This window comes from Notechis scutatus, chromosome 1 (assembly GCF_049901735.1).
Source record: "Notechis scutatus isolate UNSWTSFEM ecotype Mainland chromosome 1, rNotScu1.2, whole genome shotgun sequence".
Taxonomy (NCBI): Eukaryota; Metazoa; Chordata; class Lepidosauria; order Squamata; family Elapidae; genus Notechis; species Notechis scutatus.
This window is the reverse complement of record NC_142009.1, coordinates 40,456,248-40,469,415: the sequence shown is the minus strand read 5'-3', so window position 1 is coordinate 40,469,415 and position 13,168 is coordinate 40,456,248. Positions and strand designations below refer to the sequence as shown.

Genomic DNA, 13,168 nt, shown 5'->3' with positions numbered 1-13,168 from the left:
CCTTTTTTTCTCCCATCTAAGATTACTTGTTCATTAAAGATGGCTTCTTCTTTGTCGCAATCTTCTTGTTCTGCAGGCATTTCTTGTTTCTCATAATTCCAAATCTCCATTTCTAAAAACTGAAATATGAAGCCAAAAGAACCTCTCCCTTCTTGTGTATCTTCTTTGTACTTTTTAAGTTCCATTTTCAGTTCTTCTAAAAGTGGAGCCATTTTAAACAGTTTTAAACAACCACCCGATTGATTTTAGTCATTCAAAACAATAACCAAGAATCCAGAAATCAAGTAATCCAGATAGTCCTGAATTATATCTTCTTATTTCTTTTTCGACTTTCTCTTCCCGGGGTTTTTGTTGCGATATTTCAGTTAGAATGTATCTTTTGGAAGTCTTGTTGAGATTTTGCTATAAGTTCTTTTTTAATTCCAGGCGGTCTCCTCTCTTCCAGATCCTGCCCTTTTATTCTTTTTCTCTCCTTTCCTGTTTTCAAAAGCTTTTAATTATCCAGAAATCTTTATTATCCCTTTGACTTTTTATTTTCAGCATTAAATGCCTATTGATGTCAAAGTGGATTTTTTTCCAATTTCTTACTTAAGTCTCTTAGCTGTCAGTATAGGAAAAGGAGAAAAAAAAAACCAAATCTTTTCCCCTTTCTCTCTCCTTTGCAGCTTAAAAATCTTCTTAGGGAACAATGTTATTGTTTTTTAATAGTTTCAATTCCAGGGTACCTTATTTGTTGCTTTTGCTGTTTGACCCAGTCAACTAAAACTTTTATCTTCCTCCTGCACATTCTTTTCCGGTCGAGTTCTTCTTTGTGGTGGCCATTTCTGACCACCACTGCAACCGCCTTCGGGAAAGGGAGTAATGGCCAGCTGGGGAGGAGAGATGCGGCTCTCCTCAACCCTGCAGGCAGTCTCCCCCCTTCACCACCTCTATGGGGTGGCTTAGCCCCGAAGTCAGCCGGCTCGGGGCGCTCCAGCGGCGAGCACGGATTGAAGCCTCGCAGAGACAAGGTTTCGGTCTGTCGCTGAAGAAGCTCAAACCGGAAGGGCTGGGTCTTCTTTTGTTGCCCTGCACAGAAGAACGGAGCTGGAAAGCAGGTTAGTGGAGTGGAGAAGGAATGGGATTTTGCAGTAACCTTCCCTCAGGAGTGGAAGGGAATGGGAATTTGCAGTAACTTTCCCCCAGGAGTGGGGAGGGAATGGAGATTAAGCAGTAACCTTCCCCTGCCACGTCCAAGCCATGCCCATGATGCCATGCCATGCCCACCAAGCCACACCCACAGAATTGGTAGTAAAAGTTTTAGAATCCCACCACTGGTCAAGATTTTTGATTCTTTTTTCTTATGAGGATTCTTGACTAAAGCATCTTATACAGTAATAAACTGAATCCAGGTGTATGTAAATTATTCCTCTGTTTGCTTCTGTTTTTCTCCCTTGTATTCTATTTCATAGATAGTGGTAGAGTCATATCTAATATTTAAATGGAATACTGTAATGAAATTGGATAGTGTAGGCTAGATTGAGGAAGTAGGAAAATATCCTTGAAGAAGGCAGTAATAACCCCTTCAGCATTATTGCCAAGAAAGACTACATGGAGAAGCCCAGGTACGCAGTAGCTTAATTTAGTCTTAGTCAATGTTCTGTCAAAGTTGTTATTTGTAAAGCAACGTAAGTATAATTAGTGTTATAGAAAGGAATATTTGATCAGCAAAAACATATAGTAACTGTATCAGGTAAAACTATCCTATTTATTAGCTGAGTTAAATTGCATGGTTGTCAATTAAACTGAAATACAATGCAAGACTGTTTATTTTACACTGATTACGTCTGAAATATTGAAATGAGTAATGAGATAGAGTAAATGGAAAAGCTATTTATATAGGCTTATGTGGACTCATGGGGTATAGTAACTGTTGGCAACAAAGCATTATAGAAAGATTAAGGTAAGGTAGTGATGAACACTTTATCTAACATTATTGATCTTGTGATATTTTAAAGTGTGTATCGGGCTACAACCTGCTATCCTACATTATTATTTCTAACTACATGAGCTCTGTACTTTATTGTTGTGCTAGCTTCAGTTCTATGTTAACATTTAAACTTACACTCTGCCAACTACTTCTGACTTGGCTTTCTTTATTATTGGGCTGCTAATTGATTCACCTGTGCTTGACCATCATGATACTGGGACTGTTCCACTCTTGCTTGGCATGACCATCAGTGTCACATCTTATAATGTTGGTTCTTGCTTTGCCTGACTTTGCCTATTTTGACTTTAGCTCTGTGGTAATAATCCTTCAGCATTGTCTCCTCCCTTGTCTTTGCTTTTCTTGACCATTTGGTGTACTTGGTCCTTTTTGGCTTGACCTGTTCATTGGATGCTTTGGTTTGACATTTTCTCTGCACCTGTTACTAATGTGGCTGACAATACTGGCTGCTACTATGGCCATATTCCCTGGTTTTCTATTGCTACTACCATCCAAGTTTGGCAGGATGTAACTTTCTTTCCTTTTCCCATTATACTCTGTTGAACTCTATTACTTCTATTTTTAGCAAGATAGTTCCTGGTATCACTGACTTTAGCCTTAGGCTATGGTTGTACAATTCAATTGTTTTTTACTACCGGTTCTGTGGGTGTGGCTTGGTGGGCATGGCATGGCTTGGCGGGCTGGCTTGGTGGCCGTAGCAGGGGAAGGATACTATAAAATCTCCATTCCCATCCCACCCCACTCCATTCCTGAGGGAAGGTTATTGCAAAATCCTCCCCACCCCACTAACCTGCTTTCCAGCTCCATTCTCCTATGCAGGGCAACAAAAGAAGACCCAGCCAATCAGCTGGGACTTGGGAGGCAGAGAATAGATGGGGTGGGGCCAGTCAGAGGTGGTATTTGCCGGTTCTCTGAACTACTCAGTTTTCCGCTACTGGTTCTCTGGAACTGGTCAGAACCTGTTGAATACCACCTCTGCACTGGCATCACCTTTCAGCCTTTCCAGACAACTGCTAAGCCTCCAGGGTCTTTTAGAGTCAGACATTGGTTACTTGCAATTTACAGGCAGGAAGACTAACCATTTCCGCTTCTCTACCTTCTTTCTTCTGGTTTGAATTTCTCTTATAGCCTGTCACTACTAAACTTTCTAGTAGAGAACTTTTCCCGTTGAGGCTTACTAGCCACCTGGGCTGTGACCTCTACTTCTCCAGCTTTGTCTGAATCTGCTGTAATTACATTCTTCTGGAATTGCTTCTCCAACTCAAAAGCAACTCCTTCCCTGTCCTGCAACAAGTACCGTAGTTCTTCAATAGCCCTGCACAGAGTACAAAATATATTTATACACTTTCAGCTGCAGGTTTATCTCTCACCCAGCATCTTTGGCTTCTTCTTTTTTCTTCTTCTAACCTTAGTCCTTTGGCATTCTTCTTTCCAATTTTTGTTCTTGTTTTCTGGCATTTTGAAATCCCACATCACCCCTTCATTATGAAGCAACCAAGCCATCAAGGAAGTCCCCCTTTAGAGCAGCGGTCGCCAACAGGTGGGCCACGGCCCACTGGTGGGCCGCGATAAAATTTTGGTGGGCCACAGAGAAATCTCACCCCCAGAGCACCCCCCAAAACAATTAATCCAGGCTGCACAGAAACACAGACCTGCGCCGCCCACATGTCCCGCGGGAACCCTTCCTGCTCACTTACTCCTTACCTGGCAAACTTGCCTGCTAAATTGCTATTTTTCTGACCATCAGCTGTTCTGCTGTGCTGGGAGATTTAGATTAGCTAGGAAGCAGGAAATGGTTGGATGTCTTTAGATCTTTAGCTAGTCTTTAGATCTTTGGCTCTGCTTTTAAGCACAGCCGAACCTCCCTTAGGACTGAAGGTTCTATTATTCAGTGCAGACTCACAGCAAGCACATTTTATGTGACAGACTGAGCTAGCCGATGGCAGATAGATAGATTACTGACCGATTCTGTGAGCAACTCAATCTGCCTGCCTTTTTTGCCTGATTGGTAAAAATTGCTCTTTTTTAAAAATAAAAAATTCAATATTTACATACATGGTGTGTTGTGCGTTAATTTTGTGAGTTTTCATACTAGCAAATTTTATGAGTTTTATGAGTTTGCTTGCAAGCAAACAGACTGAGCTAGCCGATGGCAGATGGATAGATTTCTGAATGAATCTGTGATTCTGTGAGCAACTCAATCTGCCTGCCTGCTTTGCCTGATTTTGGGTAAAAGTTGCTCTTTTTTTATTAAAAAAAATCAATATTTATATAAATATTTATAATATTTACATATAAGCCATGTCCAGCCAGGCAGATGACCACCAAGCCACACTCACAAATTAGGCCACACCCAATTTGTGGTCCCTGGGATTTAAAATTATGAGTTTGGCCATCCCCGAGGTCCAAAAGGTTGGCGACCCCTGCTTTAGAGGGAATGTCTTTTTCTTTTGATTTTTTAGGAAAATGCCAGGAAACAGTAGTACTTTTTTTTCTTGTACAACCATCGTCTCAAAAACACCAGTACTTTAATCTCTCAGTAGCCAATGCTGCAACTGAAGTATAGGTGTTATGCTGCTAGACTTAGTTAGCTAGATTTTGGACCCATAAGGTTTTCCAAGCTGTCTTTAAAAGCAACCTAACATAGGTGTGTAGTTGTGTAACTACATGATGATGGATGTGTAGGTTGTTATCAAAAGGGCTTCTTAGTCCAAATGCATATTCAGATGCAAAACTTCTCCAATTCATACAATATAGATTAAAATACACATTCTTCTCTATGTTGTAGTGATGATCAAAACACACAATTATACCCTGTGCCTCTTAATAGTTCTAGAGTAATATCCACTGTTGCCACTATCTGTCTTGAGTTGCTTATACAATAATAGCTGTTCTTTGCTATTCTGCCTTCTAAGGATTTTGTTTTTGTAAATAGCTCAAGATGGTAAGCACTTTCAATTAATCAAGTACATACTTTGTTGTTTTCACAATTTGTTTCTATGCAGTTAACTGTTTGGATCGACATGTGCAACGTACACCAGACAAGGTAGCTTTGATTTGGGAAAAAGATGAGCCTGGTACTGAAGAAAAAATAACTTACAGGTATGACATATTCCTCCTCCTTGGTTTCAAAATTATCTGTGCAGAATTTGGAAAAGTCATACAGTATTGCTTGCTTTTGTATGAAATCTGTGATAACACTATTCTCAGAAAAGGCATCTTGTCACAGAAGAGAAAATATTTACTTCATCAGAATAGTTTTGGATGATTAAAAATAAAAGAACTCACTGGATGTACCAAAGGCCTTTCTGGATTCATAGTGGCAAACTAAAAATTCTGGAAAGCCCACAAGTATGATGTCTCTGTGACAACATCCCTCAGCAACTAGAATTGAGAACTAGACATGAATTGGTTTGAAAATGAGCTCACATCCATTAATATGGGAAGACCTCAGATTATGATAGCAATTGAGACCAAAATTACCATCTATAAACAATGGGGTTGTAAAGTGCAATATAATGTGACTTCATTGCATTAGTCCCAGTTCTTGTTGTAATATTTTAGTAAATAGAATTGGTAGTCAGTTTCAGTTTGCTTATCTTGCAGTATTTTACTAAACCTTTTTTAGAGAATCACAATTGTTATGACAGGTCACTGTGAGAATCACAAAGTCTTTTTAACAAGGTAGTGATTCTGATTGTAATTAAATTGCTTTTACTGTATGGCATTCAAGGTGAGAATTATATTTATATTGCACAGTTATTTGAACATTAACAACAAAGCAGGTTTGGTATGTGTAAGAATAGCATTCTACCCTCAATTTATATGGACTCCCATCTCACCTAAGCAACTTTGGGTGGCAAATTTTTATTTTATTTTTTTTATTTTTTTTTTATTTGTCAATTGCTTACAAGATAATAGGTATAAGTAAAAACATAGTTATGAATACATGGATACATATAAGAAAAATAAAAAATATATAAAAGAAACAATAGGACAGGGATGGTAGGCACGTTGGTGCGCTTATGCATGCCCCCTACAAAGTGAGAAAGAAAAATAAGAATATGCAGCAAAAATACATCAACAAGATGGTTTTATTTCTTTTTCATCCATTGCTAATATTTTGCCTCTTTCACAAGCATCTGATGAAATGGTAAGTTTGTATTCGGCTTCTACTACTTCAGGTTGTTAACAGGCACTGTGTGTGTGTTTGTGTGTGTATACATATATACATACTGTACACATATAGACATATGTACTGAGTATGTTTGTACTGCATACTGATGTATCATTAATTTAACTGTGGTTACTAAAATATCATAATTTTGTGACTTTACACATAGGTCTAAACCATAAGATTACTATTTTGGCTGTATTCACATAAGATATTGACCCACAGTTAATGTCAAGTCTTTCTTGAATTGAATCCTTAGGTGTTCACATAATTTTCTTCACAATACTGCATATTTTGCTATTGCTTTCTTCTGAGATTTTTATTTTATTTTCCAAACCTGGGTTGCACAATGCCACCTACTTAGCTGAACTAAAATAAGTTAACCAAATTATAGTTTACTGAGTTTCAAGAAGCCAAATGTTATGAATTTACTGGAAGCTAAAGCATGGAACCTTCATTTCTTTCTGTTTATTTGTATGTTCTGATCTGTGTTTCTTTTTTAATAACATTCTTAGTTGAGAATCACATTCTTCTGGTTATCACATTACACATTACACTAAGCTATGATTTGCTTAACTAGGCTTATAAAATAAACTACAGCGGGATGGGTTCATTCAACATGCTAAGTCAAGTGTTGCTACATATGTAAACCAGAACAAAACAAACCACATTATAGTTTAGCATGTTGAGTGAATTCCATCTATTCTATACAGAGCTCTCTCCTCATTTTGATGTTTCATTTGATTGCTACCAGATTATTCTGAATTGATTGACCAAAACTGAAGATTATATAGCCATCTAAGCCTGTTCAAACTGGTTTACTTTGAATGTATTGGAGTGCAATTCAAATTTCCAACTCTTATGTTGGCTGGTAATTCTGAGAGTTATGAATCGAATTCTGCTGGAGACACAAGGTTGCGAAAAAGTTATTTATGTTGTTTAGCTGGTATACACAGTTCACCAACAGCATGAAGATTGTTTTTTATATTATAGCACCGTACCTTACTTGGTTAGACTTGCAGTAACAAATTGATGTGGATGTACAATTGTCTTGGCTTTGTGTATAGAAGTATTTTCCATGTAAGGATAATATAATTTGTGAAGGCACCCTCATGAATGATCTTGTCCATTCATCCATGCAGGAATTAACATGGTTGCTGCTGAAAGGTACAATTTGGATTCTGAAGTTTAATACAATATATATATTTTAACCTAAAAGCAGCGTTGATGGATTAGTGACCACTACAATTAAAGTGAATCTTTTGAAATAGTTGTTCTGACCAAAGCTTCCCAAGACCGTAATTAAGCACAGGCTTAGTTGAAACAACTCTTGTTTTATTTCAACGCTGGAAATTATTTTCATTCCCAGCTGGTAATGAGTCCCAAACCGTCCCTTCGAGATTAGCACCCGTTTTCTTTCCTTTGAATTGCTGCCAACAACTAGAGTGCCAAATGAATTATAAAAAAACCAGCTGAAGTACAAAGTCCACACAGAGCTTCAAGGATTAATCCAAAAGAACGAACGACTTTGCTTCCCACGAAGGTTTCTTCACCTTTGCCTGTCCTTTATCCCTTATGGGAGGGGCAATCACCTCCAAGCCTTATTCCCAAGTTGCCCCTTTTATCTCAGCTGTTGTTGCCTTTTAGCAGTTCTGCGCACATGCACACTGGGAACAGGCTCCCCTTGTTCCTCGGCCTCGCTGCTGCTAGACTCCGGAGGCTCCGGAATCAGCACCCCACTCCCAGATGGTCCTGGCCCCATCTCTGCATAGGACGCAGGACCCTCGTCCGAATCCTCTCCAGACTCCCGGACTGGTCCCTGTCTTCCCCACTGCCCAATTCTGCTGCCATCTGCACAGGCTGCCAGTGAACCATAACAGTAGCCTCCAGAAAAGGCTAGAAACTGGTATGATCAACAAAGGTTCACAAAGAATCAAATACTATTGATCAAACCAGTATCTGTTCTTTTATTTCTGTAATCAAACAGCTACTGAAAAATTATTTCCTTAAAAATAAGAATCAGCTTTCTTTATCTTAAATAATGTTCTCAATTTACTGCCTGACTTTGCACAACAGGATAGACTAAAATATTGTTGTCTGGTTTAGGGTTCAGTGTGTATGAACCTATGAAATTTAATTGATCTAGTTATCCATTGATTAGCATTTAAGCCCATATACATTATGTGCAATTTTAATTAAAAAGGATTAGCATTCTAACAACATTCTTGTTATACTGAACTTAAGTACATTGCATGTGAATATAATACATTATTTGAAAAGAATATTTGATTTGCAGAGTAAAATGTACTCTTGTGAAGTGTGACATTCATATTATAAAATTGGCAGGTGAATAAATACTGTGTGAAGGTTAACACTATTCTGTTTAGGAACTATCAGCATAAGAGGGCTGTTAACATTTTTAGAGTATTAATATTCCTCTCTCCTCTTGGAGGGTAAATGGAAAAAGTTATGCAATGTAGACATGAGGAGAGATAAAACAATATTTTTTTTAAATTAGTAGGCCTCTGGCTGCTCACAAATTGGCTCCTCTATTCAGTCCCAAGGATTTCTAGATAACAGCAAGCGAGTGGGTTACATTCCATCTTTAGCCTAACTGCATGTGCCTTGAACTGAAAGCCACAGGCATTTTTACAATAAAGTAATGCAAAATGTTACCTTTGGATGTAATTTTAATTTGTGTGCACATAATGGACACTACAACACACTTTTCTTATCTGTGCATTATTGGATTAGGGAAGGGCAGCTTGCCTTCTTCATAAATATAAGTATAGAAATTGTGTACAATAAATAAAATAACAAATTCTCTCCCCTTGGTATTGGAAACAGCAATATGAACATATTATCATGAATAACAATGGCGTTTGTAATGAGAATATTTTACAATAAAGATGAAGAATTTATTTACAAACTACAAATTTTGTATACAAAGTAGTTTATCTTGTTTTCATATTATTTAGCTCACTCTTGGAAGATCAGTGGAACTATCAAGCAATATAAAGTATATTATCTAATGAAAGCAAGATAGTTCAGTCTGTCTCACATCTTAGTCTGGGAGAGATGACTAAGACCTACATTCCATCTATGGAAATCCTCATGGAAGCAGGAATTGCTGGTATTTCCTAATCAATATAAATCTGCTCAAAGAAATAGTATTTAGAAGGAAAAATATATAATGTCTCCTGCATTTGCCAGGCCATCCCTGGAATCCTTTCTAGACTGTCTTTCTTTCCCTGCAGCTGAGTCTCTTCTGATCTCAAAGCACAGTAGCATGACCAGGCATGGCCACAGCACAATTGCAGATGAAAATCCATGGACATTACAAGAGTTAAACACCTTCTCTCTATCTCTTCCCCCGGAAATGCCTTCTGATATCCACATTAGTATTGTGAGACAAACACAGGTCAGAATTCTGAAATATAATTCTGGCCTCACACAAATTATTTATGAAAATGACCTTTTACTATGTAGAAGCCTGCAGACTTTAAACATACTCCTGAATAATGTTGATATATTGAGAGTTGCAATAAAAATGGAGTGAGATTTCCAGGTAATAATGTAATTTTGCCATAAAGGTACTATATAGTACTTGGCAAATAATATGCTTTTCTTTCATTCTATTGGTAATCCATTTGAACTGTAAATAGTTAAAAACAACAAAGAGAACAAGAAAAGGAAGAGAAAGTATTTTTCTTAAAATGATAGTATTCTTGATTTGGCATTAGGCTATTATTACTGTCACAAAAATAATTTAAATAGACAAACAACAGATCTTGAGACTTAGCAAGGAAACAAGCTTCCTATAAAGTATTCTTTAAAGTAGTTTTAATGCTAGGAATGCTGAAGAATACCAGATATTTCTGATGATATCAGTAATTTTAAAAATTCAACTATTTTTAACTCCTCAAATTTAGTTATCTAAATGATTATTATATCTAAGAGTTATTTTTGTAATATCTCTGCATTTTAAATTGTTTCTAAAATTGTTGCTATTGTGACAGTGCCTGTTTAATTTATGATTATCTTGGTAAAGAGCAGAAATTAAGTCTACAAAAGCTAAACTTAAGTGCATTAGATTTAAATGTAAAATTGCTTGATAAATATTATGATTTTTTTGTAGATTGAAATACCATATTTATAAAGTAAACCAAAATGACATGGCATTTTTACATTGCAGGGAACTTTTGGACATGACTTGTCGCCTTGCTAATACCTTAAAGAGAAATGGCATAAAAAAGGGAGACCGAGTTGCTATCTATATGTCTGTATCTCCAATGGCAGTGGCTGCCATGTTGGCTTGTGCCAGAATTGGTGCTGTTCATACAGTTGTGTTTGCTGGATTCAGTGCAGAATCTTTAGCAGGGAGAATAAATGATGGTGAGTAAGTTTTAGGGGGAAAAAACCTTTTCAGATAATAATTAATGGATTTGTTATTGCAGGGGAAATGCAACATTTTCATTAGATAAGCAACATGTCAACAATATAGCATTTATTGGACTCTAGTTATGAAAGTAGAATGGCATGTAAAAGCTTATGAAGACTCCTTGCTTACAATAAATTCTCAGAGTCCATTTAGCAGAAAAACAATCCTGAGCATTTCATTACTATATAGGATTTGTTGCCTTACAATATATTATGTGCTATTGGTTTTTATTTATTAGATTATGTTGTAAAACTGAGGAATAGATTAAAAATTGCTGTCTCTACAAATTATTTTCTTGCTAGCTAAATGTAAAGCAGTGATCACCTGTAACCAGGGAATCAGAGGAGGACGGATCCTAGAACTGAAAAGCACCGTGGATGAAGCTGTAAAGAACTGTCCAAGTATCAAGTGCGTCTTTGTAGCCCAGAGAACTGACAACAAAATCCATACATGCAGTCATGATATTCTCCTTGAAGAAGTATGTTGTTCATGGTGTTCATAGTACTCCTTCTAATCAGATGTTTTTACATTGCATGATACTGTATAATGCATGCTATATTGAAGCCTAGCTTAGGAAAAATTAAAGGCTAAAGTAAAAAGTTAGCATTAGATTATCCAGAGAGAGAACAAACTCCTCCCCACCCCTTTATTTTTGAAATAAAAGAAACTGTTTCATGCAGCAATACTCAATTTTCTCCTGGATGATATTTGTTTATGTTGCCCAGCCAGTTTTAAACCTATTAGTAGTCACTATGACTTACAAAGCATGGGGGAGGCTCTCTGTATGTGTGTGTGTATGTATCCTATCTTTAAAATAAGATATTTCATACTTAGTCTTCTCACTTGCCAGTCAGGCTTTCAAGTTATTACTGGGTTTTTTTCCCTTTCCATTCAATTATCTCTGATTCTGCCTGAAAAGGTCCCTGCAGTTTTCTTGGCAAGGTTTTTCAGAAATGGTTTGCCATTGCCTCCTTTCTAGTGCTGAGAAAAAATGCTGGCCCAAGATCACCCAGCTGGCTTTGTGCCTAAGGCAGGGCTAGAATTTAGACTCCTGGTTTCTAACCTCATACTTTAATCTCTACACTAAAGTGATTCTTTAGTCTACTCCAATAAAGTATTGTTTCAGTAAAAATTGTGCAGCCTGATTCCTGAATTGACTACCTCAAGGGGTTGACATCAATCTTGCAAGCCTTTCTGTGTTTTCCATTTCTTTTTCTTTTAACCTAGTAAATTTGAGCGGAGCTGATCTGAGCTTTCTAATGACTTAAGGTATGCTTTGGCTTTTGTAATCATTTCTACATATTTTTCCAAGGTCTATGGCTTTCTACAGACAGAGAATTAAGGTTCCTTCCTTGTCTACTGCTCTACCTGGTTTTGTTCAAGTGATTGCTAACCTGAAGTCACTTCCTTCTGTTTTTCTTCCCAGACAGCATCACACAAAAGAGGTCAATTATTTTGACTTTCTCCTGATGGAGTGTAGCTAGCTATGTACAGGGTTTTGCTTACCTCTGTTGTGTGTTTTCATTAACTAAATCTTATTTTTGTTTTAGTCATAAATAATACAACTTTAGGAAAGTAAATATAGATTAAATTCCTATTCACAGGAATGCAGATAGAAATCTTCCACCAACAACAGTTGCAAGTTTATTTTCCAAAAATTCTCCATGAAGAAATAATAACCAGAAATTTAAAATACTATAAAAAAGCAGAGAACGCAGTTGAAAGCATTCTGCAGCAAAATGGTATTTGTTGCCTGAAATTATAATTAGATATTGTCAGCAAAATTGAAAATATGTCTTTTTGTGTGTACTTCCATCAGAAATGGAAGAGGACATGGATGATATCTATAAAAGCCATTCATAGCCATGATTCCAGGAGAAGCATTGAATTCAGTATTCCTAAACATCTAATTTATACCATTCAAGGCATGGAACCTGAATTTTAAACTTGTGTTTTCAAATAATAATAATAATAATAGCCTTTGGTGCTTTAAATGCCAAAACTGCATTGCACACTTGTTATTTCTTTGTGAAATGTGAAAAAAAATGAAGAAAGAAAAACATACCTCTGTTATGTATTTCAGAATATTTAATATACTGTTGCTCCACTTTTGTTAATTTAAACATGCTTTTTTTAGGAGATGGCTAAGGAATCATTGGTTTGTCCCTCTGAAATTATGGAGAGTGAGGATATGCTTTTTATGCTTTACACTTCAGGAAGCACAGGAAAACCCAAAGGAATTGTTCATACCCAGGCTGGCTATCTGCTTTATGCTGCGGTAACACATAAGGTATCGGTAGAATCCTTAGAGTTTTATTGTTTTACTTTAGTACTGTTAATAGTGTGAAAATCATGTTGACAATGAATTTCGGTATAGCTGGACATTTTCAACATGATGTGAGGGGAAAAAATTATTTTTCAACTACTGTATTATGACTTATGCAGTATATCACTCCACAGTGCTTTACAGTCGTCTTTAAGCAGTTTACAGAATCAGAATATGGCCCCAACAATCTGGGACCTCATTTTACCGACCTTGGAAGGATAGAAGGCTGAGTCAACTTTG

The 13,168-nt window shown here is 36.9% G+C and overlaps 1 protein-coding gene across 2 annotated transcripts in view; it reads left to right on the top strand.

The window, feature by feature from the left end:
* ACSS1 (acyl-CoA synthetase short chain family member 1) overlaps positions 1–13,168 on the top strand; it is a 42,157-nt gene that overhangs the window by 12,144 nt on the left and 16,845 nt on the right. The window contains exons 2-5 of one of the 2 annotated variants that reach the window (XM_026684652.2): positions 4,993–5,089; positions 10,357–10,556; positions 10,905–11,080; positions 12,740–12,892. In XM_026684652.2, coding sequence (XP_026540437.2) covers positions 4,993–5,089; positions 10,357–10,556; positions 10,905–11,080; positions 12,740–12,892 — 626 coding nt within the window. Of the gene's footprint in view, positions 1–4,992; positions 5,090–9,489; positions 9,583–10,356; positions 10,557–10,904; positions 11,081–12,739; positions 12,893–13,168 lie in introns of those variants that run through there. The other variant, XM_026684661.2, reaches the window with a different exon arrangement.